Consider the following 26272-nt stretch of genomic DNA (forward strand, 5'->3'; position numbering starts at 1 on the left):
GCAATGCCATGCGTCCCTAAGAAAAAAGGCACTCCAAAAATGTACTTAATGAAGGCTACCTTCCTGAACTTACGTCAATTGACTAATTAATCCTTAAAGAATTTAAAACCATTGCCATAAATGGAAATACAGAACACTAGTTATTGAGTGATATAACTAGTGATTTAAAGCGAATAACCATATTTGCCAGTGAACTGTTAAGTGATCAACTTTCCAATTCGGAAGTCTGGATGTGTGATGGCACATTCAAAGTTGTACCTAAATTGTTAGATCAATTATATGAAAACCATATTGTTAGGAAAGACCTCCTTTTTGCCTGTGCTGATATGGTAATGCTGGATAAAAGCCCGATGCCATAGGAAAAGGCATTTAAGCCTCTGAAAGACAAGTGTCCACATTTTGAGTCTGAAAATTTTAACATTAGATTTTGAAAAGTTTGGTATTAATGCTTTTATGAAAGTATTTTATGATTCATTTGTCACTGTTAATATGGAAAGATACAAAACACTGGATTGACAAATAGTAGTGTATCTGATGCCAACTGCCTTCTTTAATGCAAAATGATAGCAGCTTTGGCATTTCTTAACCCTAGTCAAGTGACATACATATGAGGAGATAAATGAAGACCTCGAACATTTACAACTGGATGAAGAAATGCAAATAATATATGGCTACTATGAATACACATACATTGGTAGACAACATAAATGAGGAAGAAGAACACCCATATTTCCCATCAAATTGTGGAACATTTGGCAAAGAACAGGAAATGACATAACAATAACAATCTAGAGGGATGGCATTGTGCTATTTATGGAATGCATGACACTTCTCATCCAACCATATGGCGCTTTATTCGAGGATTTCAATAAGAGGAGGCTATTCAGAAAAGCAATCTAAATGCATATATCAGTGGACAACAAGTACCTATCAAAAGAAAGACTTAGGAAATTAACGATAAATTCAAAAACTTGTTCAACAAGCACTCGTGTAACGAAATATCAATATTTTGTGATGAATCGGCTATATCATATTGAAGGTTTAAATATTTTTTTATTCTTTTCAAATGTTTTCTAGTAACCTTTTATAATTGATAAGTGTTTTCTACTCCATCTCTAATAAATTATTTGAATTAAAACTATCATTTATATACCTATTGTTAAAAAGTCTGCTCTACTGAAGAAACTAAATATAATGGCTAATAGCAAAGTATATTTCATTCTACTAATCATCCCCCGAACCACAATATATGTTTCTTGAAAGTAGCTATATTGGCTAACAGCTCATTTAGGATCAGCGACAATGTACTACTAGCTATTTTGTCTTGCTAGTGATTTTGGCACTAGCTATAATGAAACTAGCCATTTTGTTGCACTATTTCAACTTTACTAGCTCTTTTGGCCCTAGCTTTTTTGGGATAAGTTATTTTGGATCACACCACCAGGATGGTTACGTTCTCGTTACTCACTGTCTCTCCCTCACATGTGTAAGGAGACATTGGTTGGAGTCTCATCAGACTCTGCCTGATCGATCTTCCTTGACTTTGACACTGCTCAGGTTCAGCCAATGGAACTCGATTCAGTACGAGACTGAACACAGATAGCAGGAGCGTAAGTAATTGTAACACATGCCAATACTTCTTTCCAGTGTGGGATAGTATCAGCATGCACCGCTGCTCTCTCTCTCCCTCTCCCATAAGAGATTGGTCAATCATCCAAGATTGGGAAAGAAAGGCTGCGACTTTCCTCCCGACCGACAATGGGCGGGCGCTGGCTCAGTTCGGTATGGGACCAAGCACAGTTAACAAGAGCATTACACATGTACCTTGTAATGAGACACCTCCATCGACTGGGATGGTTCTCAGCACTGGACCGTCTCTCCTACGCACATGCAGGGAGAGATAACTCAGACTCTATGTATGCATGACTCCTTTCCATTGGTCTTCCTCAACTTATTCAATGATATCTCCTACTTGTTCTTCTTCCAGAAGTAGCAGCATCTGAAAAATCTGATGAAGATGAGACAGTGGAGAAGGAGAAACCTGAAGTTCACTTTATACAGGGTTGTGCAAGCCAATGACGAGGCTCCAATAGGGAAGAGGCCACAGAGGACTCTTCAAAGTAGCTGAGACAATAATACCAGGTATTACACCCTTTTGCACCTTCCAAGGGGTTGGCAAGACACTGAACAGGCAGAGGAAGGGCGGCGCTCCTCCCAGCAAACACTCGCTGACAGCAAAGCCTCCAACCACCAACAGAGCACTAGCGATGTCCAAAGAATGCCAAATTCCTTAGGTTCATGTCATCATTGAAATAGAGCCATATAAGCAATGGAATGATGGTAACAGTAATTCCTCCAAACCTGAAGGAACAAGGATGATGTGGAACAAGTAATGTTTGCATAGAAAACTGCTACAAATTTAGTTTACCTGGAAAATGACAGCATATCCTTGTTTTCTTTCCTATAATCTATCCCTCAAACATGACGGTCTGCACATTTATCAATATTTCTAAGAGACAAAAAATTAAAACAGCCATAAATTAGAGGTAGCAAGAGTACATCTGTAAGCTTGAGGCCAAAATCAAAAGAGAGTGCAGAGCTAACAGTTGGGTGGTTGGGGCTTACGAGAGTAAGCTTCACCCACCTTAACTGCGGTTGCCTCATTAAAAGGTGAACGGCCATTTTCAGCTAAGCCAAAAATCATACTCGTATTAAAGAACGATGATTTGCATTCTCATAAGAACAAATAAATTTAGTCTAATTTTCTATTGGGTTAGATCAACGTCAAAAACATTTTACTTCTCTTTCTACATTTGTACATCCCTACTGCCTGATGGTATCAATAATTGTAGTCTTTGCCATTGGCTATTCATGTGGTATATTAAAGACCCTACTCATGAACCAGCACCCAAATATAGACTAAACAATACAGTCAGACCTTACCACTCTCTATTGGAAGTTAGGAAAGACATACCAGCGAATGAGAAAAAAAACCATGAATAATGGATGCACCCTTGATGACATTCCAAGACCCACAGATTTCTTATCTAAAATACCTTTCAGTCTTGAAAGAAAATGCAAAAGTAACCATATTCATACCCGGTAATTATATAACACCATATACAGGCCAGCATTTGTACTTATTTAACACAAAACCAAAAAGACAAACAGCCATTATTACAAAAGTACTTGACAATTTACTCGTATAAAAATATCTTTCTCAGCTTACTACCCCCTATAAAGTTACTGAGTACCGTACTCAATGCTGAATTTGGTATTGGATAATTCAATGCTACTTTGTGTTTTCACATAAGGAGCATTCACAATTATGAACATGCAAATGTACCTTAGAGATATACGTAAAAGTATTGAATTACATAAAACCAAATACGACAACAGAATAACTTTTCTATCAAGGCGTGTTCTGTATTTAGTGCTATATTACTTTGAACTAATACTCAAATATCACTTTATATAATGCCAGGCCCTTCCCATGAATACAGTAATCAAATTTGTGAATGACAAATCAGAGAACAAGGTCTGACTATGCATACAAAATTAGCAAATATTGGAACACATCCCAACCATATTTTTCTATAATCTTCAGGTTTCTCAGCTTCTCCATTAACAATAGTTCATAAAAAATCTAAATTGTAAGTTGCAATTATAAATTATAATCCTATAAGAACAAACTTTTCAGGTCAGCCCTGTGAATTAAGATCTTTGATTTCATGATCTGATTGAAATAGCCTTTATGCCTATAATTAACACGTAGCAAACCATTTACGATTAATAATGCCAAAAATCTGTTAACTTGACATTTGACCTTTAAAGGTCAATCAAAATTGATAAACTTAATTTCAGGACTAAGGATTACCATAAAAGTTTACTTATATAAAAAGGTTACCACAAATAAAGAAAACTAATAAGCACTTACCCAATAACCCTTTAAAAATAATTACTTTGACATGTCATTTTAAAAAGTTATTATTGAGATATTCTGCTAATGTAAAAACATGAACCTAGACTAAAACAATATTTATAATCCAATTTTGTTGGTACAAGCATCTACCAGTAAATATGTTATAAAAACATCATAAAAGCCAAGATGTAGAGTTTATAATTCCTGTCGTCAGAGTAAAAAATCCATAAGGATACCACTTTTGAAAACACTTACAGTAATACAAAAACCAGAGTAATAAAAAAATAAAAAATGCATGTTGCTTCCTGTTATATTTCTCATTGTTTATTCTATAATACAGTATAAAACTTTCATATCTCCTTTTACACCTCTTGCTGTCTTTTCTATACTACTGTACAACCATTTCATAATATATTTCTAGCTAACATCCAATCAGATGGCTGTATGTCAAAATGAATAGTGAATAAAATTTTGTCGATGAAAACATGCATATTACTGTATTCATTGGAAATTTCTTAATAATTTTGTTATTAAATCTCCTATTTATAAAAAATATTCATGACTATTTTTTCATAAGTACTAATCAATCTCTGACAAAACTTGCATTTTGACAGATAAATCAGTAAAACTTACTATACTCACATTAAAAACTAATCACCAATCACTCTGCCGGCATAAAGTTGGATTTGGTTCTCATTATAATATTTCTTGAGGTACCAGCATGTCAATTTCATTTGCTTGTTCTGAGTTGCAAAGTGATCCATCACAGTCTGCAAAAATTAGAATTATTAGGTTACTACACAGTAATGACTAATGAAAAATGTTTAGGAGTAATTTGTATTTGTCCTAATTATACAACCTGAGTCCTTTAATAGGACCAATATTCTTATACATGCATGCGATGTCAAATCCTATTCAGATAGCAATGCATATCCCTCATGGGCACAAAAACATTCCATCTTGATTACCACCCAACGCTTCATTTAGAGGGTGATGGATAAAGTCTCGAACTTCGGGTTATGAATTAAAGGGTTCAGAGTTTTGGCCATAAACTCTGGTACAAAACTTACAAGAGACCTCCACCAATCTTCAGCATCAGTTTATACAAAGAAAAACCAAGTAATTTGCCTACTTTCTTTGCTGATGTCTAGGCTAGCAGAAAGTCTTGAGAGTTAGATCTCTACCTGGCGACCTTCTCAAAGGTTCATATAAGGGTACAGTATGCATAAGATCCTTGAGGACAAGGGTCACATCACACTTCGGGGCCTGAGGTCCAGGGGAGGGCAAGACTGCTCAAAGCTCATCACAAGCATAGAGAACCCCCAAGAAGAGGAAATGTTATTTTGATAATAAAATAAATTTTTGAATATACTTACCCGGTGATTATATAGCTGCAACTCTGTTGCCCGACAGACAACTCTACGGTAAAAACTCGCCAGCGATCGCTACACAGGTTGCGGGCGTGCCCAACAGCGCCATCTGTCGTCCAGATACCCAGTACTCAATGTAAACAAAGACTCAATTTTCTCCTCGTCCCACTGCGTCTCTATTGGGGAGGAAGGGAGGGTCCTTTAATTTATAATCACCGGGTAAGTATATTCAAAAATTTATTTTATTATCAAAATAACATTTTTCAATATTTAACTTAGCCGGTGATTATATAGCTGATTCACACCCAGGGGGGTGGGTAGAGACCAGCAATATATGTTTACACTTTTATGAGCTAAGAGTTTTTATTTCATTTTAGAAGTTATCAAAATAACAAAAACAAAATAAATAGGTACCTGGTAAGGAAGTCGACTTGAACAATTTCTCTGCCTTTTAAGTACGTCTTCCTTACGGAGCCTCGCGATCCTCTTAGGAAGCTGATCGACCCCTAGGATCTGAAGTATCAAGGGTTGCAACCCATAGAACAGGACCTCATCAAAACCCCTAATCTAGGCGCTCTCAAGAAATGACTTTGACCACCCGCCAAATCAACCAGGATGCGAAAGGCTTCTTAGCCTTCCGGACAACCCAAAAAACAACAATAAAAACATTTCAAGAGAAAGATTAAAAGGGTATGGAATTAGGGAATTGTAGTGGTTGAGCCCTCACCCACTACTGCACTCGCTGCTACGAATGGTCCCAGTGTGTAGCAGTTCTTGTAAAGAGACTGGACATCTTTCAAATAAAATGACGCGAACACTGACTTGCTTCTCCAATAGGTTGCGTCCATTATACTTTGCAGAGATATATTTTGCTTAAAGGCCACGGAAGTTGTTACAGCTCTAACTTCGTGCGTCTTCACCTTAAGCAAAGTTCGGTCTTCCTCACTCAGATGTGAATGAACTTCTCGTATTAACAATCTGATAAAGTCTGACCAAGCATTCTTAGACAAAGGCAAGGATGGTTTCTTAGCTGAACACCATAAAGCTTCAGATTGGCCTTGTAAAGGTTTAGTACGCTTTAAATAGAACTTAAGAGCTCTAACAGGGCATAAGACTCTTTCTAGTTCATTGCCTACGATCTCCGATAAGCTGGGGATATCGAAAGATTTAGGCCAAGGCCGAGAAGGCAGCTCATTTTTGGCTAGAAAACCAAGTTGTAGCGAACAAGTGGCTTTTTCTGACGAAAATCCTATGTTCTTGCTGAAGGCATGAATCTCACTGACTCTTTTAGCCGAGGCTAAGCATACCAGGAAAAGAATCTTAAGAGTGAGATCTTTCAGGGAGGCTGATTGTAACGGCTCCAACCTGTCTGATATGAAGAATCTTAGTACCACGTCTAAATTCCATCCAGGGGTAGCCAAACGACGCTCCTTGGTGGTCTCAAAAGACTTAAGGAGGTCTTGCAGATCTTTATGTTTGGAAAGATCTAAGCCTCTATGCCGGAAGACCAATGCCAACATGCTTCTGTAGCCCTTGATAGTGGGAGCTGAAAGGGATCGTCCTTTTCTCAGGTATAAGAGAAAAACAGCTATTTGAGCTACAGAGGTACTGGTCGAGGATACAGAAACTGACTTGCACCAGTCTCGGAAGACTTCCCACTTCGATTGGTAGACTCTAATGGAAGAAGCTCTCCTTGCTCTAGCAATCGCACTGGCTGCTTCCTTCGAAAAGCCTCTAGCTCTCGAGAGTCTTTCGATAGTCTGAAGGCAGTCAGACGAAGAGCGTGGAGGCTTTGGAGTACCTTCTTTACGTGTGGCTGACGTAGAAGGTCTACCCTTAGAGGAAGACTACTGGGAACGTCTACTAACCATCGAAGTATCTCGGTGAACCATTCTCTCGCGGGCCAGAGGGAAGCAACTAACGTCAACCTTGTCCCTTCGTGAGAGGCGAACTTCTGCAGTACCTTGTTGACAATCTTGAACGGTGGGAATGCGTAGAGATCCAGATGTGACCAATCTAGGAGGAAAGCATCTATATGTATTGCTGCTGGGTCCGGGACTGGAGAGCAATAGATTGGAAGCCTCTTGGTCAGCGAGGTTGCAAAGAGATCTATGGATGGTTTTACCCCAAGTGGCCCAAAGTCTCTTGCACACATCCTTGTGGAGGGTCCATTCGGTTGGAATTACTTGCCCTTTCCGACTGAGACCATCTGCTATGACGTTCAAGTCGCCTTGGATGAACCTCGTTACTAGGGAGATGTCTTGACCTTTTGACCAGATGAGCAGGTCCCTTGTGATCTCGTACAACGTCAGTGAGTGGGTACCTCCTTGTTTGGAGATGTACGCCAAGGCCGTGGTGATGTCCGAGTTAACTTCCACCACTTTGCCTCGAAGGAGAGACTTGAAGCTTTTCAAGGCTAGATATACTGCCAACAGCTCCTTGCAGTTGATATGCATGCTCCTCTGACTCGAGTTCCACAGTCCTGAGCATTCCCGACCGTCTAGTGTCGCGCCCCAGCCCACGTCCGATGCGTCCGAGAAGAGAACGTGGTTGGGAGTCTGAACAGCCAGGGGAAGACCCTCTCTTAGGTTGATATTCTCCTTCCACCAAGTCAGACAAGACTTTATCTTTTCGGAAACCGGGATCGAGAACGCTTCTAGCGTCTTGTCCTTTTTCCAGTGAAAAGCTAGATGGTATTGAAGAGGACGGAGGTGTAGTCTTCCTAGTGACACAAATTGTTCCACGGATGACAGCGTCCCTACCAGACTCATCCACAGCCTGACTGAGCAGCGTTCCTTCTTCAGCATCTTCTGGATGGATAGCAGGGCTTGATCTAATCTGGGGGCTGATCGTCTTGTTGTTCAGCAACGTCCTCATCAGAGGGTTCCTCATCCGAAAACTGATGAGGAAACGGCAACGGAGTGGGCAACGTCTGGCTCGCTGAGTCCGGTCGCACTGGTGGATGCGTGACGGAGCCGGACGCAATATCATGGAACTGCTGCACAGTCTGTGAACTGTCAACAACCATGGGTGCGCGAGGAAGCACAGCGTCAACCCGAGACTGTCTAGACCGTCTGGGTTGTGCAGTCAACACCCTACCGGGTTGCTGAGGTTGACGCACTGCGTCAAAACAAGTCACCTCTGCTGGTTGTTGAACGTCCTGAACGTCAACAACCACCTCCGAGCGTCGCTTAACGTCAACGTGCGGCTGGCAACCCACACTGGGTCGCATCGGTGGAGGAACCACCTCAACTGGCAGACGCGAGTAGGTTACCTCAGCGTCAACAGGGCGCACAACCGACCGGTTGGAAGGTTGTTGGCCAGAAGGTTCGGTAGCAACCTTCTCCGCATTAAAGTCCTCTATCAAGGACGCAAGCTTGGACTGCATGTCTTGCAGCAAAGCCCATTTAGGGTCTACGGGAGCAGGTGTGGCAACAGACGGGGTTAGCGACTGAGGCGGTACCGTTTACCATCCCTGAAAGCCTTGTTATGCGTGACATAATTGTACAGCAAAACTTCAAAGGCTCGAAAACAGCTGTGAAGTTGACCTGTAAACAACTTGGAGCGTCTCCTGGCCAGGCGCCAGGGAGAGTCTACGAGAATTGAGAAGTCTATCTGGGCAGAGGCATGAACTCCCAAGCCGAGAACTTCTCTCGTGTCATATCAGACTCTCGCTCTATAAACCAGTTTAAAAGAAGGGAAAGCAAAGGCTGTATCCCCCAAACTCCTCCTGGTGAAAAACCAGTCGCCTAGCCAACGTAAAGCTCTCTAGGAGAGCGAGAGAGCACTAGCTTAAAAACAACGGCTTCGAAGTAGCTAGGCCTAGTGTAAGCTCTGACGTTTAGGCGAACGAGGAGCAGCAGTTACAAAAAGATCCGGACAAAGATCCTTAAAAAAATCATCATGATTTAATTAAAGTCCATAGGAGGCTAAGCAGCTTTAGGCTCCTCTCCATCTGACAGAGTCCTCAAGGGAATATCAGTAGGAGGGAGAACAGCAACTTCCTCATCTACAGGAACCTTGTCCGATAAAAGCTGAGTCTCACGCAAGGGAGAGACCTACCGTGGTGGCAATGCTTTACAAGCAGAGTCCACACTCACTGGTGCATTAGTAGCGGACCAGAACGCAACGTCATGTAACTGCTTGACAGTCTGTGAACTGTCAACAACTGAACTGTCAACCACAACAGGTGCGTGAGGACGCACAGCGTCCACTCGAGACTGCTTTGACTGCCTAGACTGAGCAGTCAAAACAACTCTAGAATGCGGAGGTTGACGCACAGCGTCAAAACAAGTCAACTCCGATTGTTAGTGAACGTCAACAGGAGCATCAGCAAGTGGCCTAACGTCCAAATGCGGCTGAAAAACCACACGAGACCGCATCGAGTGTGGTTCTAAACAACCTGACTGACGTGACTAAGCTACGCCAACGTCAACAGTAAGCACAAAGGAACGTTAGGTTGGCTGAAAGCCAGGATATCGATGAGATAAACGGCTAGACTCAACGGACTAATCGGCAGAATAGTCTTCCATAAGGGAGGCAAGCATATACTGCATGTCTTGCCATACAACCCATTAAGGATCAACGGAAATGGTTGTGGTAAGAGACGAGGGTAACGTCTGTGACCGCAACACTTTGCCTACAAAAAAAAGACTCTCGGAGTCTGTGTTACGCTTTTGTTAGGCGGCGAGCAGTTATCCGATGACTGCATAGGGTCAGAGCTGTCCTAATGGTTGTAACCAGGACGCTGGACCTGTCCTGAAAGGACTGACTTTCGCTTAAGGGCTTCGAAACCTTGTGACAGGTTTCTTATGCGAAAAGCCTTCGGATGACGAGGAGAAACAACGTCTCTCTCGTCTTATGGTAGGGGAGATCTTGGTAAGATACACCCGATACCATAGAGGGAAAACGTCTGTTCGTTGGTCAAGGCCTCTCGAACCCATAAGTCGTTTGACATTACTTCTCCCCTGGGCTTGGGAGCATGTAAGAGGTCCCGGACTAGGTGAACGACAGGCACGAACAGACGAACCCTCGGATGCAACACAGTAACACTTTGCGCATATCACTTTATCACTTCGATTTTCTGTTTTGCACTTATTTCACTGAAATCGAAACTTTTACTGATTTCTACCTGAAACACGCAATTCTACCCTTCATTAAAAGGTAGTAATTGCGAAATCAGTCGTATAATGCAAGCTCATTAATACCAGCAAAAAACAGAAAACATATTTTAAGATAAAAAAATCAGTGGCTGGGAAAGAGACTAAACACTAGTTCATATAACTACGTTTTCAATCTCTCACCGCACATAGCCTGGGGACGAGAATAAAAAACTAAAACGTTTTATCCTTCCTCCCCGTACAGCGACTAGGGACGAGAGTAACTCGAGAACAACGTTACCCGCTTGAACGGAACGTTTTCTCTCCTCTCTCTCCCTCCGTCTCTATCTCTCTCTCTCTTTCTCTCTTGATTTCGCACCTAAGAGAAGAGCCCAATTATATTTCGTCAAAAAAACATGTTATTTGACTAAAGGAAAAAACTGAAAGGTTTTTCAATTAAAAAGTTCCTTTAAAATAGAATTTAAAACATTTAAGCTAAGAAAGAATGAACAAAACGTCAGAATCGATTTACTCTTACTGCAAAGTGAAACCGTGATACACTCTCTCTCTATCGTAACGATAGAGCGCATGTTGAACGTCCTGAACGTCAACAACTGCGTAGCATAAATAAACTAAACGTTAGTTCATCTTTGAAAACAGTACGAAGACTATCAAAGAAATTTTTTCATAAAATATTACATTTAAAAAGTTTTAAATCCTTAGCTCTTTAAAAGCTAATTACGATATAAAGGGCTCAACGTTGATTAATTTCGGTTTCCAAGTTAGGACCGCCTACTCTCAGGAAAGGTCTATATAAACAAAACATTAAAATTATTTTTATATGTTTATAATAAATGGAAAGTTAATCGAAGAGGCCTAATAAAGGCGGAGAGATATAAAATATATAGAGGAAAATCTATAACGTGATATAATTACTAAAAGCCTAAACACACTTCTGTCTAAGGGAAGGGTCGGCCATTTAAAAGTGAAAGAAAGTCCATACTCTCTTTGTCACCATAATTAAATCTATCCAAAACGAGTTCAAGATTTAAGATGAAGATAAAACACCTGCATAGCGAAAGCTCAAAACTAGAATAAAGTACTTCACCAATTAGTTGTGAAAAAACTCCAGTTTAGCAACAGCGAGTAAGTACGTCTTGTCGATAGCTCGACAGAGAGAAAATTGAGTCTTTGTTTACATTGAGTACTGGGTATCTGGACGACAGATGGCGCTGTTGGGCACACCCGCAACCTGTGTAGCGATCGCTGGCGAGTTTTTACCGTAGAGTTGTCTGTCGGGCAACAGAGTTGCAGCTATATAATCACCGGCTAACTTAAATATTGAAAAAGGGGTATATATATTTATATATATATATATATATATATATATATATATATATATATATATATATATATATATATATATATATATATATATATATATATATATATATATATATATATATATATATATATATGTGTGTGTGTGTGTGTGTGTGTATGTGTGTGTGTGCGCGCATTTTATATTTGCAGTGGATAGTTTGAGACTTCAAATGATAATATAAAATTGAAAAATGGGAACTCAATTTGTAACTTTTTGTATGTTTTTGCTAACAAAGACAGCCATTTCCTATCTTTGATTCATTATTAAGGAGAATACTCCGCCCATTTCATAGATGTAGTAAGAAGAGCAACACCTTGTCTGTTTTGTCATGGAACACTAGAGACACACGATGAAAGATTTCCCTTGAGTGTCTGCCTTCTTTAAATTCTAACTGTACCCATTTTTACCATAGTGTACAAACTTACTTTGCTGAAAGCGTTAGCTTAAGGAAGCCTAACATAGGAACTTTACTGGATAGCTTAGAAAAGGGATTTTGACGTAGGAAAAATCTATTTCTGGGCGAAGGACCTGTGCCGCCCAGTGAATAAGCTCCATTTAGCACTTATTCTTAGGTAATTTACTGCTAAATATACCAGAGAAAAAATGTAAAGGAGTGCTAGGTTAACTAGCTCGCTCACCTATTGGTGTCGGTATAAAATTGGGCGTATATTCCAGAGGTCCCGCACTATTTAGATTAATCCACGACAGAGAACCCCAATAGAGGAGAGCCGTTCAACCTCACTCGGTACTACTACAATGCATCCGCTCAGAACCCAACTCCTTAGCACCCAAAGTTTGGGGACTCCAAGGGAGAGGAGCTGGGAGGGTTCACTGGGCGGCACAGGTCCTTCGCCCAGAAATAGATTTTTCCTACGTCAAAATCCCTTTTCTGGGCTCGAACCTGTGCCGCCCAGTGAATCTATACAAGAGAAAAATGTCACCAAACTTGCAAAATAAAGGAAAAAACATAAGCGTAAGAGAAATACAGGATGCTTTAATCAGAGATGAGTACCAAAAAACAATTATAAGGGTATCTTAAATATGAACATAAATCCAATAAGGTAGGTATAATAATGCCGTGAGTGATAATATATACAGATACTCAGGAGCATAAAATTTACAAATATAATAACAGTATTCAGGTGCGAGACCAACGAATACAATAGGGTATAAATGAGGCAGGTAAGAGGGAGAGATAAAGAGTCAAGGCATTAACCTGAGTTACTCGTGAGTAACTACGCTCCCTGCGGCTACTGTAGAAAATTTTAGGGCTTCCAAATGTTTAAGGTAGTGTTTCTTGAACACTGACGGTGATTTCCACCCTGTATACCTGGAAAGGTCTGTAAAATTCATGTGGTAAAAGAAGTTCACCGAGGTGGCAACCGCCCTGATATCATGTGCAAGAGGAAAAGAGTCAGGGTTAGCTTGTTTAATAAAATACAAAATTTGTTGCCTGATCCCTTTAATAGTAATGGTACCGCCTTGTTCTCTAACGAATAGAGGCCCCGAGGAGTTAGAGGAGGTCCGGGATAGATAAGACCTAAGAGTAGTGACAGGGCACAGCGACGGATCTTGCGTGAGGGGAACAATTTTCCAGGAGGTCCATCTGTTTTGAGGGTCTTCATTCTTAGCCAAAAAGAATTTGTTAGGAGAAAGAAGGACCTCTCCTGAAGGCAGAAAGTCAATATGACCCGGGTCTCTCGACAAGGCTGCCAATTCAGAAATTCTTGCCCCGGAAGCCAAGCTCACTAGAAAAAGTGTTTTCCTGAGAAGGGGCATGTAACCACAAGAACTGTTAATGGTATCAGAAGCCAATTTGAGTACGTCATTAAGGAACCAGGTCACCGGGGTAGGACGAGTAACCGGTTTCAGTCTGGCACAAGCTTTCGGAATTGAAGCTAACAAAGAGTCGGTTAAGTCTATGTTAAAACCCACTAGGAAGATCTTTTTCAGAGCCGATTTAATAGTGGTGATAGTATTGGCTGCCAGACCTGATTCTAATAAAGATCTAAAGAAAGTGACTGTAAGGTTCAAGTTCATACAGTTCACGTCTAAGTCTATTAAAAATTTTGCCAACTTTTTAACTGCAGAGTCATACTGACGGATGGTGGAATCCCGTTTATCCGATTCTAGGAACAAGGTGTTTTGAGGATCAATATTGGCACCATGCATAGCCGCAAACTTCATAAAGTCCATAAAGTTAGGGCGCTCTGAATGTTTGAGAAAGCGTACACAACGCGTGTTTGTACTATCTGAGACAGAACCGGATTGGGTATCGGGTGAGGGTATAATCTCAACTCCCGCAGGAGAGGATACCAGTTGCTCTTGGGCCAGTTGGGTGCGACCAAGGCTACTTGTCCCTTGAAGGATCTCAGTTTGTCTAGAACTTTCAGCAAAAGATTCACCGGGGGAAAGAGATAAATCTTTTCCCAGTTGTCCCAATTCTGTGACATGGCGTCTGTGGCGTAAGCCTGAGGGTCTAGATTGGGAGCCACATATACTCTCAATTTGTGGTTGGATTCCGTGGCGAAGAGGTCCACTTGGAGACCGGGAACCTGAGAGAGAATCCACCGAAATGACTTTAGATCGAGTGACCATTCCGATTCTAGAGGGGAGGTCCGGGACAGGCCGTCCGCCACTACATTCCGGACTCCCGCCAGGTGGACAGCTGAAAGATGCCAACGGTTCGAGGCTGCTAAGGAGAATATGGCTACTAGAACATGGTTCAGAGGCCCTGACTTTGACCCGCCTCTGTTGAGGCAGCGGACCACCACTTCGCTGTCGAGGACCAGACGAAGGTGTTGTTTCTTGGGAAGAGCGAGACGTTTCAGGGTTAGAAGAACTGCCATGGCCTCTAGCACATTGATGTGAAAATGGCGGAACAAGGGAGTCCAAAGACCTTGAACTTTCTTGAGCTGAGAATAGCCGCCCCAACCTGATAGGGATGCGTCTGTGTGAATGATTAATTCCGGGGGCGGAAATCGAAGGGGAACTGACTTTGACAGACTGTTTGCTCTTGTCCAAGGAAGAAGTCTTTCCCGTAGAATGGGAGGAAGGCGGACTTTCCTGTCCCGGAGCTTCCGGTTCGCCCTCGAACGCCAGACACGATTGATATCTTTCAATTTTGCCTTCAGAAGAAGATCCGTCACTGAGGCAAACTGAAGGGACCCCAGAATCTTCTCTTGAAGCCGTCTGGAACTTACTTTGTCTTTGAGAAAGCGTTTGGTGTTCCTTGCAATCTCTAACCTCTTGGGTCTGGGAAGACACAGAGTATGAGATATAAGATCCCATTGCAGGCCGAGCCATTGGAACTTCGATTTTGGAAGAAGACGGGACTTCTTGAAGTTGATCTGGAAGCCTAGAGATTGAAGATAATGGATGACTTTGTGAGTGGCTTTTAGGCAATTTTGGGAGGTGTCTGACCAAATGAGCCAGTCGTCCAGATAGGCTACTACTTGAATCCCTTGATTCCTGAGTTCCTGAACAGCGACTTCTGCTAGCTTTGTGAAGATCCTTGGGGCAATGTTGAGCCCGAAAGGCATCACCTTGAAGGAGTAACTTTTGTCCCCTAAGCGAAAGCCTAGGTACGGACGGAAGTGTCTCGCTATTGGGACGTGATAGTAGGCGTCTGTAAGATCGATAGAGGTGGTGACGGCCCCACGGGGAAGTAAGGTCCGCACCTGCGAGACGGTAAGCATTCGAAACTTGTCGCATTGAATGGACAAGTTGAGAAGGGATAGATCTAGAATCACTCTTCTCTTGTCTGAATCCTTCTTCGGGACACTGAACAGCCGACCTTGAAACTTCAGATGTTTCGTTTCTTGTATGGCATTCTTTTGTAAAAGATCCTGGACAAATTCGACCAGGTCCGGAGTGGAATGTTGACGAAATTTGTTCGGAGGAGGAGGTCCTTGAATCCAACTCCACCCTAGTCCCTTGGAGATGATACTGAACGCCCAGGGACTGAACCTCCATTTGTTGCGGAAGGCATAGAGCCTCTCCCCTACCTGCTGCACCTCAGTATTGATTTGAGGAGTTGCCTCCACGTCCGCCTCGGAAGTTCTTTCCTCTGCGAAAGGCTCTTCCCCTGCCTTTGTTCTGGTTAGAGCCACGGTGGTAGCCTCTACCTCTACCATAACTCTGGGAAGAGCTATGAGCCTCGTAGGACTGGTTAAAGGCAGGGGAAGTGGCGGAGGCACCAGAAAGCTGGCTCTTAGGTAGCAGAACGGTGACATAGTCATCCGAAGGAGCCCGAGAGGTGGAAGGCTGTGCAGGGGCAACAGAAGATGGAGGAAGAGGCAGCCGGAAGTTGGATGAAGCACTCTGTTGTTGCCTGAACTGGGTGGAGGTATATGGTCTAAGCTTCTTCCTACCCCGGGCTTGATAATTTGCGGGGTCATACTTGCGTTTAGGGGTCAAACCCCAACGGGCTTTAAGGCTCTGATTAACCCTAGTGGCCTCCGCCAAGACTTCCTCTACGAGATCCTCGGGGAAGAGATTTGAACCCCAACAGGAGGACCGGATGAGTTTATTAGGTTCATGCCTAATCGTCGCCTCAGCTAGAACATGCTTGCGACATCTGCGTTTAGCAGTAGCGAAGTCATACAAGTCATAATATAACGACTGTAACGTAGCCTTGTTGAGAGACTTAAAAATACTCTCCGTATCGTAAGTCAAGGCTATCGACTCCGTGGATGTGGCCAGGTTTAGAGTACGGCCCACACGTAGGCGGGAATCATATTCCTGTTTAATGAGAGATTCCAGGAGACGGGGAAGCTTCTCACTAAACAAGACTGAGGCACAGTCTGCTGCAAGCTTGCCGGAGGTAAAGGTGGTATGGACGTTGTCCCAACACTTAATACCTGAGGGAAGAAGGAGGGAGATTGGATCCACCTCTCGGATGGGAGGCAAGGGCTTCTCCTCCAGAGCATATTGAAAGGCAAGCTCTGCCACCTTATTGACGCATGGAGTCAAGGTGGTCTTGTCCATTAAGAACATCGTAAAGGAGCTTTTATGAGGCGTCAGCATGGTGTTAGTGCAGCCGATGTCATTCAAAAATCTGGCCCAAACAGATTGGGCTTGCTCCTTCGGGAAGATGACCGTCTCTTTGGGGACCTTGTCTAATCGGACTAAAGCTTCCTCGGTAAGTCTGGCATAACCATGAAATGGAAATGCCAGACCCGGAGGAAAGAATTCAAAGTCCTCTAGAGGACGAGTGCCAAGGCCCTCCAGAGTCAACATTCCGTCTGAGAACGGGGAATGAAGAGCCATCCGCCAGGGGTTGTTCTTGGCAAACGGCGGGAGCTTAGAGGTATCCGGTATGAGAGAGCTTTGGACTCTCTCCGGAGCTCCTTGCTCTAAAGCCCCAATTCTCTGACCGAAGTTAGAGAACATCGTGTCCATCCTCGACTGCATCTCCGAAACCAACTTTGCCTGCATCTCCGACACGATGCGAAGCATAGCTGATTCGGAAAGGACCGGGCTAGCAGCAGGAGGGGCGGAAGGAACTCCCGGGTCGTGAGACTTAGAGGAGGAACCAGAGGTCTTTGAAGACGGGTTCGTATCATGTTTAGAGCCATGAGAAGTCTTGTGAGGCTTGCGAGCTTTGGGTAAGGTCCTTGAAGTAGACTTATCCTTAGGGGGAACCGGGTATGAACGTTGAGACGAATCACGGTCCCCAGAAAATCCAAGAAAGGAAGAGCGATCAGAAGAAGAAGAAAGAGCGGGGCTGAGGATAGGAATCTCAGCGCCGGACACACCTGCCTCACTTACCACCCTACCTGTATCCGGCTCGTCTAGCAACATTGGTTCGACGTCCAGGTTCATGGAGGCAACATTGTCCTCCAGACCTCCGGGGGCGTCCGATGGATCTTGCTCTGGGTCGATGAGACCCGTTATAGTGGCATCAATGTGGGCAATGATGGGAGCTGCCACATGCCTAGCCACAGCAGCTGAAGACTTGGCGTTGGGGTAAACCATGGTGCAGTAGTCCTCAGATAGAACGTACGGCCGCTTAGACTTTACATTCCGGGCAAACCCACCAATCCACACCTTCAGTGTGGCCCGAGCCGCAGACTTTTGCTCCGGGGATGCCTGAAATAATAGGGGGAATTATAAAAGGGAGACTCCCAATGGTCCTTCAAGACCATAGATATCTTACTAATAGTAAATAAAATAAGAAGGCAATATAGCCAACGGGACTCACCGAGTCAGATCCAAGGGTAGTGATGAGGTCGAAGCAAATCACACAGTTATCCGGGTGCCATACCACAACGTCTTCCAGTTGAACCCCACAAGGGGCGTGAGATCGGCAGACGGAGTGGCCACAAGGCTGGTGCAGAACAGCTGCACAGGCCGGCGTCAGACAATGCACCATCTGTAAAAAGAATAGTATATGAGAAACTGTAATTCTCTTAATTAGGGGCGGGTCTGGAGGACCCGGGCCTAACATAGGTCTAACACAAGATTAGAGCTTAACTGTACTATTCTTTAAGTGGCCTAACATAGGTCTAACACAAGAATAGAGCTTAACTGTACTATTCTTTCAAGTAGGGGCAGGTCCGGAGGACCCGGGCCTAACATAGGTCTAACACAAGATTAGAGCTTAACTGTAAAAAAAAAAAAAAAAATAATTTTTTTTTTTTTTTTTTTTTTTTTTTAATTAGGGGCGGGTCCGGAGGACCCGGGCCTAACATAGGTCTAACGCAAGGTTAGAGCCTAACTGTAATATTCTTACATAGGGGCGGGACCGGGGGTCCCGGGCCTAAACATAAGTCTAACTTGAAACTAAAGTATAGCCATCCATTCCGGTCAAGCCGGGAGCATAAAAAAGGATGCAATAACAAGGAATTAAGACACATAGTGTCTGATTTCCCGGGGTGGGGTAGACCCCGGGCCGGGAAATAAAGGTATATTCAATACCAATTCCTTTAGAGACTCCGGGGCAGTGATCTGTCATATATAATCATCATAGGAAATGTTATAAAATAATAGGGGGGCGGAACTGTAACTAAGAACTGCCAATCGAACCCGGAGGGTTTCGTATAACATAAGCCAGAATGAAAAGTGAATATAAAATAGGGTGCACCGGGATCCAACTCTGTTGACCGGTGGCCAACCAGACTAGACAGAGACTAAACCGCCGGGCCACCCGCAGGACAAAGTCCATAAACACTTAACTACCCCCTCTAAAAGGAGGGAAGGCAACGGTCCCTTAGTGGAGGGGGGAGAAGCCTAGCCTCCCACCTAGCTAGAGGGGGAGCGTGGGGGAGGATCACGTGATACGAGGCAGCAGGGCTACCAACTGACGATCCCCAACCAGACAGATCAAACGGAGTAATGGCACAAATATTCATTATAAAAATAATAATAGCGTTAAATATATGAATAAACACATAGAAAATTTTTGGGCAAGGCATGCAACATAAATAATTAAATCACAAAAGACACACCTGATGGCTAAAATAACATTGCCGCCTTAGCACGGTCGGCAGCCATAGCGATACGTAAATGATATCGGCCCAAAAATTGAACCACGAGGATTCTAAACGCTAAATAATGAATATTCGAAATAACAAATAATATTTGATAATAAAAATAATACACATAGTAACACCGCAAGTGAAAATTAAAAGCTCTCAAAAACAGGAGTACCAACTGTAGTGGAATCAAGCAAGATCGGTATGAACGAAGAGAATAAACTCCTATAATATAAATATTAAACGATCTAGGTTGCTCAAAACACAGTAAAACCCAGCTTGGTACTTAACTTAGACGGTGTCTCCTGGGAAACCGACGAAGAAGCCATAATTCACTAGAAAATATCCAAAATTCGAGAGCACTAGAAAAATGCGGGTTACTGCACAAGTCGTGCTAAAGGAGTTGAGTTCTGAGCGGATGCATTGTAGTAGTACCGAGTGAGGTTGAACGGCTCTCCTCTATTGGGGTTCTCTGTCGTGGATTAATCTAAATAGTGCGGGACCTCTGGAATATACGCCCAATTTTATACCGACACCAATAGTTGAGCGAGCTAGTTAACCTAGCACTCCTTTACATTTTTTCTCTGGTATATTTGGCAGTAAATTACCTAAGAATAAGTGCTAAATGGAGCTTATTCACTGGGCGGCACAGGTTCGAGCCCAGAAAGGAGTTGTTTTACCGGAGGGGACAAACACCATTTTGCCTGAAAGTATTGGAATTGCCTCAAATCTACAGGGATTGCTGTTAGTGGAAGCCAGGATGACAAAATCGAAGGTTTGGTCAAAGCTTAGGCGGCCTAAAAGTGCTTTGGGACATTTTTAATCACAGGTATTAGCCTGTAAATTTAGCCTATATAACCTAAACGGTTTAATGATGTATCTCGAAGCTTAGGTTAAATCATTTATCTCTATGTACCCCACCTTCCTAGTAGTAAAAATAAACCAGTAAATGACTGTACAAGCAGAGTATTATAACTGAAGGACTCATAAATTCAACACGTTAGAAAAACAAATATTTTAAGTGATAAGGAAAACAAATATTTCAAGTGATAAGCAATATTCAAACTTCAACTAAGCATAGGTTGGGCCTCTTTTGAGTAGATTGGGCCTACACATTTACATGTTTTTTGTAAATGAGATAGCCTAGGTTTATTGCCATAAATGATTACCTTGCTTACATAATTTCCTTTCTTTGTTTAAGAACATGTTTTGAAAGCATATCCTACAGGCTGTGCCTAGGCCTACTGCATCATAAATTTATGTTTGTTTCCTAACTCATAGGGTAATTACTTCGGCGTAGCTGAATGACGAGCCATTAGAATTTTAACGAGGGTTTACTACCCCACCGCTAGATAGCGGGGGGTAGGGAGGGGTAGCTTGCTACACCCCACCCCCCCCCCCCACACATACTAGTTTGGCTCGGGCAGTGAGTGGACGTGTCTGCTCCCACCCTCGCTTTGACAGCCTTAATGCTTTTGTCTTTTACTTACTTTTTCTTATACTTAATATATATATAAACATTTGTTGTGTTTATGTATATATTTGTGTATAGAATATAGTAAGTTTCCTTTTCAGTGTTTGTGCCGTGTGTGTAGTGTACGACAACGGAGAGTGAAACTCCGGCGTAGTTCTAGGCCCCCACGGTTTCACTTCATGGGTGCGGTCTCTCCCTTGGTCCTTCGGTTGTTCCTTCGGCTTCCGATAATTCGGCCGCCGTGGGGAATCGTCATCACTGGACTTTCTTCAATCATCTTTTTCTTCGCTGTTCCTCCTTTCCTACGGAGAACTTGGATCCTCAGCGTAGGGAATGTGGGAGTTTAGTTTGACTACGGTCTCTCTCTCCCTACTCGAGGTCATTCACCCCTTACTACTACTACTACTACGTACTACTACGGTAGCTTCTTTCCCGTTGAAGGCTGAGTTGCTATTCCGTTTTATTTGTCTCAATTATTTTTTAATGAAATCTAATTGTATTTTTAACTTTTCAGCTTCTGGGGAACACTTCCCTTCGGGGGTCAGTGGTTCTTACTATTTATGAACATTCAAAAATCAGTTACATAATTATAATTGTTATAATTCTGCTTTTTGTTAAGTTCTCCGCCCTCCCCATTCTCCCATAAATGTCAGTGGGGGAGGAGGGTGCATACTTAATTTTTAATTCTTATGTTTTGCTATTCCCTCGGGGTTACTCTTCGGAGTTCCTCCAGGGGGAATTTCTCTTAAATAATTATTTAACTTCATTTTCCCAGTTAACTATGCAGTTTTCTTCGTTTGACTGAAGTGTGCCAACGAAGCAGAGCTGTCCTGTTTATGCCTGGGGAGTCTGCTGTCGCTGCCGTCTCTCTAGGACATCGTCATGGGCGTTATCCCTTCTCTTATTAGTTCTCCCGTGACAACTGTCAGCTCTTCAGTTCATCTTAGGAGGTTCGCCTCCAGGGGTTAGGTAACTTCCCTTCCGAGGGAGGTTCCCTTCCCAGGTGTGAGATCTTCCCCTGCAGAGGGGGGACTTCTCATACCTTAATATTCCTGGATGGGTTTTCCTGGCCCTTAGGCGGTTATGCTCTTGGTGCTGAGCGACCGCTCTTGTAACCATGCTCAAGGGGCTGAGCGGTTGCAAGGCCGACCATGGAACTTGATGGCTGAGCAGTCGCTTCTGTAGCTATGCTCAAGGGGCTGAGCAGCTACAAGATCAGTCTTGTGACCTCTCTCGTTCGCGAGGGAGGCCACTCATAAGGGCTCCTCTTCGGAGGATTGCTCCTTATAGGTCTCTTCTACGAAGTGTCACCTCTCTCGTTCGCGAGAGAGGACACTCATAGAGACTCCTCTTCGGAGGATTGTTCCAGATAAGGTCAGCTTGCTGATCCAACGGCCCTTAGGGGCACCATCACCAGTCTCTTCTACGAAGTGTTCACCTCTCTCGTTCGCGAGAGAGGCCACTCATAGAGACTCCTCTTCGGAGGATTGTTCCTGATTAGAACAGCTTGCTGTTCAGTCACTAACACTTCGGTGTTTAGTGACAGGGAACTTTGGTTTCTCGTTACGCTGACCCTTCGGGCTCTCGTAACTTTAGTCACTCCTACACTTCGGTGTTTAGTGACAAGGAAACTTCGGTTTCTCGTTGCGCTGACCCTTCGGGGTCTCGCAACTCAGGCTACGTTAGGCCTTTGGTCTCTCGTTCCCTTAGTCAAGACCTGCTGACCTGCCGTCTCCGTTCCTGGCTGCTGACGCGCTGTGGGCGCCCACGACTAAACCTGTCATTGCGCATAAGGGACTTGAGTGCAAACTGCGCCTCTAACCCTTCAGCTCCAGGTTTAACCTACGCCCCTCATGCTGCCGCTGTTCCAGACTTAGCGCCTCAGCGCTCACCTGCGCGCACCTGTTCCTGTTACGCGCCAGGGTTCCCCTGCGTGCCCACACTGCGCGCCAGCGCCCACCAGCAGTTCCTGATTAAGCCCGCAGTTCCTGATACAGCGCACACACGCTCACCAACGCCCCAGCGCGCTTCTACAATTCAGCGCGCAGTCCAGGAGGTGCCAAAGTTAGCGCACGGGCGCTCACAGGTACCTCTGGACTCTCCATCCAAATTGCGCAATCCTGTACGCACGCTTCCAGTTGCACGCGAGGTTCCAGTTGCGCGCAATGTTCCAGTTGCGCGCAATGTTCCAGTTGCACGCCCATCTCAACAGCGCACACCTGTGCGCCCGAATCCTGTTGCGGCGCACATCGTTGGAGTTTTTCCTGAGAGATCACAGGCGCTCACCAGTGGTTCAGCATGTGGGGTCTCCAAGTCTCTTCTATGAAGGGCACGGTCTCTCATAGTGACCACTCCTCGGAGTATCAAGCAGTACTTCCAGTGTTGATCGTCGGCTCTGTGCTGAAGCAGACCTGCCTTAGTCCTCTTCAGGGGATGCCCTTCCTTTAGGGACACATCCCAGTTCCTGATCGTCCTGTCAGCTGATCCTTCAACCTAGCGCACAAGTGCGCGCGAATTTACGCGCGCGCATTTACGGACGCGCGAATTTACGCACGCGCGAATTTACGCGCGCGCATTTACGCACGCGCACATTTACGCACGCGCGCATTTACGCACGCGCATTTACGCACGCGCACACGCGCTAGCGCCGACGATCTTCTTATACGCGCAAGCGCCAACTATCTTCTTGGCCGACTATCTTATTCGCGCACATGCGCTGACGATCTTCATACACGCGTGAGCGCCGACGATTGTCCGCGCGCAGGCACTAATGGTTTCCTGTGCGCCCGCACCCTGATGCGCGCCCACGATCTCCTGCGCGCCCAGCGCACCCACGATCTCCTGCGCGCCCAGCGCACCCACAAGCTCCTCAGGGTAAGATGCCTGTGCAGACTGCGCAGCGCTCACCTGCGCGCCAACTCACCCTCGCGCTAGCACGAGGCTGTGCAATCGCACCCTCGCCCAGTCTTTCCAGACACGCGCCCATGCGCTACTGCGCACTCGCGCCCGACAGTCTTGCATCAGGTTACTGCGCGCCCGCGCACACGCGATCAATTGATTGCGCCCATCCAACCTTCAACCCTGCCTCATGTTCCAGCTCCTGCGCCCCGCACGCCCTCGCCATCTCCTACGTGCACCCGCGCTCATGCGCCCATCTCCTATGCTCGCTCACGCCATCAATCTCGCACGCCCGCGTCCTTGCGCGCCCACGTGCTCGTGAGCACAAAATTCCTGCTGCGCACTATCCTTTCCAGGGCTCATCGCGCTACCACCAGCTCGATCTGCGCCCCGATTGGGCTTAAATTTTACGGGGCTTCAGGCGGACAGGTCATCGTCCCGTTCTCCTCCCCGCAAGCGCAGAACAGCGCTCTCGCCGGAGGAGGGGAGGTTTCCGGACAGGTCTAAGGACCCTTTTATTTCAGCTTCGTTTCAGGCGAACCCTCGTTTGTCAACTCCTCCTAGGGATCAAACGATCCCCTTCATCCAGAGGGAGTGTCTGACAGCTCGACTGTCAGCCAGCAATCCTGGCTTGGGACCATAGTCAGAGCTCTTATGCAGGCTATGAAGCCTGTGCTCGCTGACCTGTATCACATATCAGGGGCAGCTCCCTCCCCCCTGAAGAGGAAGAGGGGAGTCCCCTCCGTGGTGTCTTCTCCAAGGGCTAAACTGTCTCCTTGCAAATCCTTGCGCAATGCTCCTTCTTTCCCCCAGACTTTCTCCCCCTCCACTGCGGATGAGTATTACTTATCCTCTGGGGAGTCGGACGAGCCGGTCTGTTCCCCCATCGCTCCATTGGGGGAAACTCCGCCTCTTCCTGAGAGGTCTTCTCACAGGGGTAGAGAAGAGCCTGCATCCATCGTTACTGGAGTTCTGTATCCCTCCCAGGAGGGAACCGAAGGACTCGAAGACTGTTCCGAAGTCTTCGGCAAGGATCAGACAGGAGCCAGCTAGACCTTCGGAAAATGTCCACAAACTCCCCCAGGAAGAGCCACTGGGGACGAGAGACTTTGCTGATAGCCCTTCAGGAGGAGAACACCAAGAGTCAGAAAAATGCATTCTAGCAAGTTCTGACCCACAGGAGGAACCTCAACAGGTTCCCAGACCCAGAGACCCCTCCTAGTGAGGGTAAGGACACGGTCTTGGACCAAGTCTATGGCACCCAGAAGCCCTCTAGGGCCAGTGCAGCTTTGCCCTGGTCACAAGGGATGAAGAGTGCCAGAGACAAGGTTGAAGGCCAGCTCTCTGAGCTCGCCTCCTCCAACAGATCCAGCGCCGATAACAAGCTCCTCCCTCCTCCTCGAGTCCATCAGAGGAGGTATTTCGAGATCCTAGAGGAGACTTGTCTGGGTCTTACGCTGGGGAAGTCCCTCTAAAGACACTCTCCAACCGACACGTGTCCTATTCTCCTACTGAGATCCTAGGCCAGGAGAATGTAGCAAAGTGTGCCATGCAGGCAACTTCGTGGCTATACATCTGGCTGGGGTCTCTGGGCATCCGACGAGAAAGAATAGATCTCCTCGTTCCTTTCCCTGAATTGGAGGCTGTTTTCGGACACCTCAAAGGAACGGAGAGAGAGAGAGAGAGAGAGAGAGAGAGAGAGAGAGAGAGAGAGAGAGAGAGAGAGAGAGAGAGAGAGAGAGAGAGAGACCATGTTCTGTACCACAGGGCCTCAGGCCTGTGGTCAGAATCAGAAAAGTGCCTCCATATGAATCTGCTACTGATGAAGGCCGCTCTTCCTGGCCCTTCAACAGTGCCAACAAAGATCTAGCGGATCACTCTGGGGGGTTGATGAGCGACAACACCACAGTAGTGGCTTACATCAACAAGCAAGGAGGTACCTTTTCAAAGCAGCTATCCCATCTCTCAGTAGAGATACTGAGATAGACCGAAACCCACTCGATCCCTCTATCGACTCGCTTCATTCCAGGCAAAGGGAATGTGCTCACCGACGGTCGGAGCAGAGCATCCCAGATAATGAGTATCGAGTGGTCCTTGGATCATCCAGTGGCCAAAAAAAGTCCTGACTTTGTGGGGTTATCCGACTGTGGATCGGTTCGCTACAGCGCTGAACTTCAAGCTCCTGCTGTATTGCCCCCAGGCCCAGATCTCAAAGCACTCTGACAAGATGCCCTCCAACAACGGTGGGACAGCACCAACGTGTGCGCTTTTTCCCCGTTCCGTCTGATGAGGAGGGTGCTCAACAAGACCAGAATATCGGTCAATCGCTCGATGACCCTTTATAGCTACGCTATGGCATCTCGCGGAATGGTTTCCGGACCTTCCGCAACTCCTAACGCAACTTCCGGGAGAACCCCCTCTGCCAAATAAGCAAACAACCACATGCCAACATCTCCCTCAAAGCCATAGCTTCGCTTCAACTTACCGCCTGGAAGACTATCCAGCATCCCCTCACTAAGAGAGGATTGTCGCAACAAGTTGCGAACAGGATGTCTGGACACCTTCGCAGGTCATCCGCAGGGGCCTACCAGGCAAAGTGGCGAGTTTTTTGGTGGTTGGAATCGTGAAGGAGTATCTCTTCACTCGA

General features: G+C 45.1%; 1 protein-coding gene across 3 annotated transcripts in view; it reads right to left on the reverse strand.

Annotated features, from left to right (window-relative positions):
• LOC137657030 (protein NATD1-like) overlaps positions 1–26272 on the reverse strand; it is a 67920-nt gene that overhangs the window by 12279 nt on the left and 29369 nt on the right. For 2 of the 3 annotated variants that reach the window (XM_068391399.1, XM_068391404.1), the window contains exon 3: positions 4565–4692. In XM_068391399.1, the coding sequence (XP_068247500.1) occupies positions 4573–4692 (120 nt within the window). In that variant the 3' untranslated portion in view covers positions 4565–4572. Of the gene's footprint in view, positions 1–4562; positions 4693–26272 lie in introns of those variants that run through there. The other variant, XM_068391391.1, reaches the window with a different exon arrangement.

The sequence above is a fragment of the Palaemon carinicauda genome, chromosome 1 (assembly GCF_036898095.1).
Source record: "Palaemon carinicauda isolate YSFRI2023 chromosome 1, ASM3689809v2, whole genome shotgun sequence".
Taxonomy (NCBI): Eukaryota; Metazoa; Arthropoda; class Malacostraca; order Decapoda; family Palaemonidae; genus Palaemon; species Palaemon carinicauda.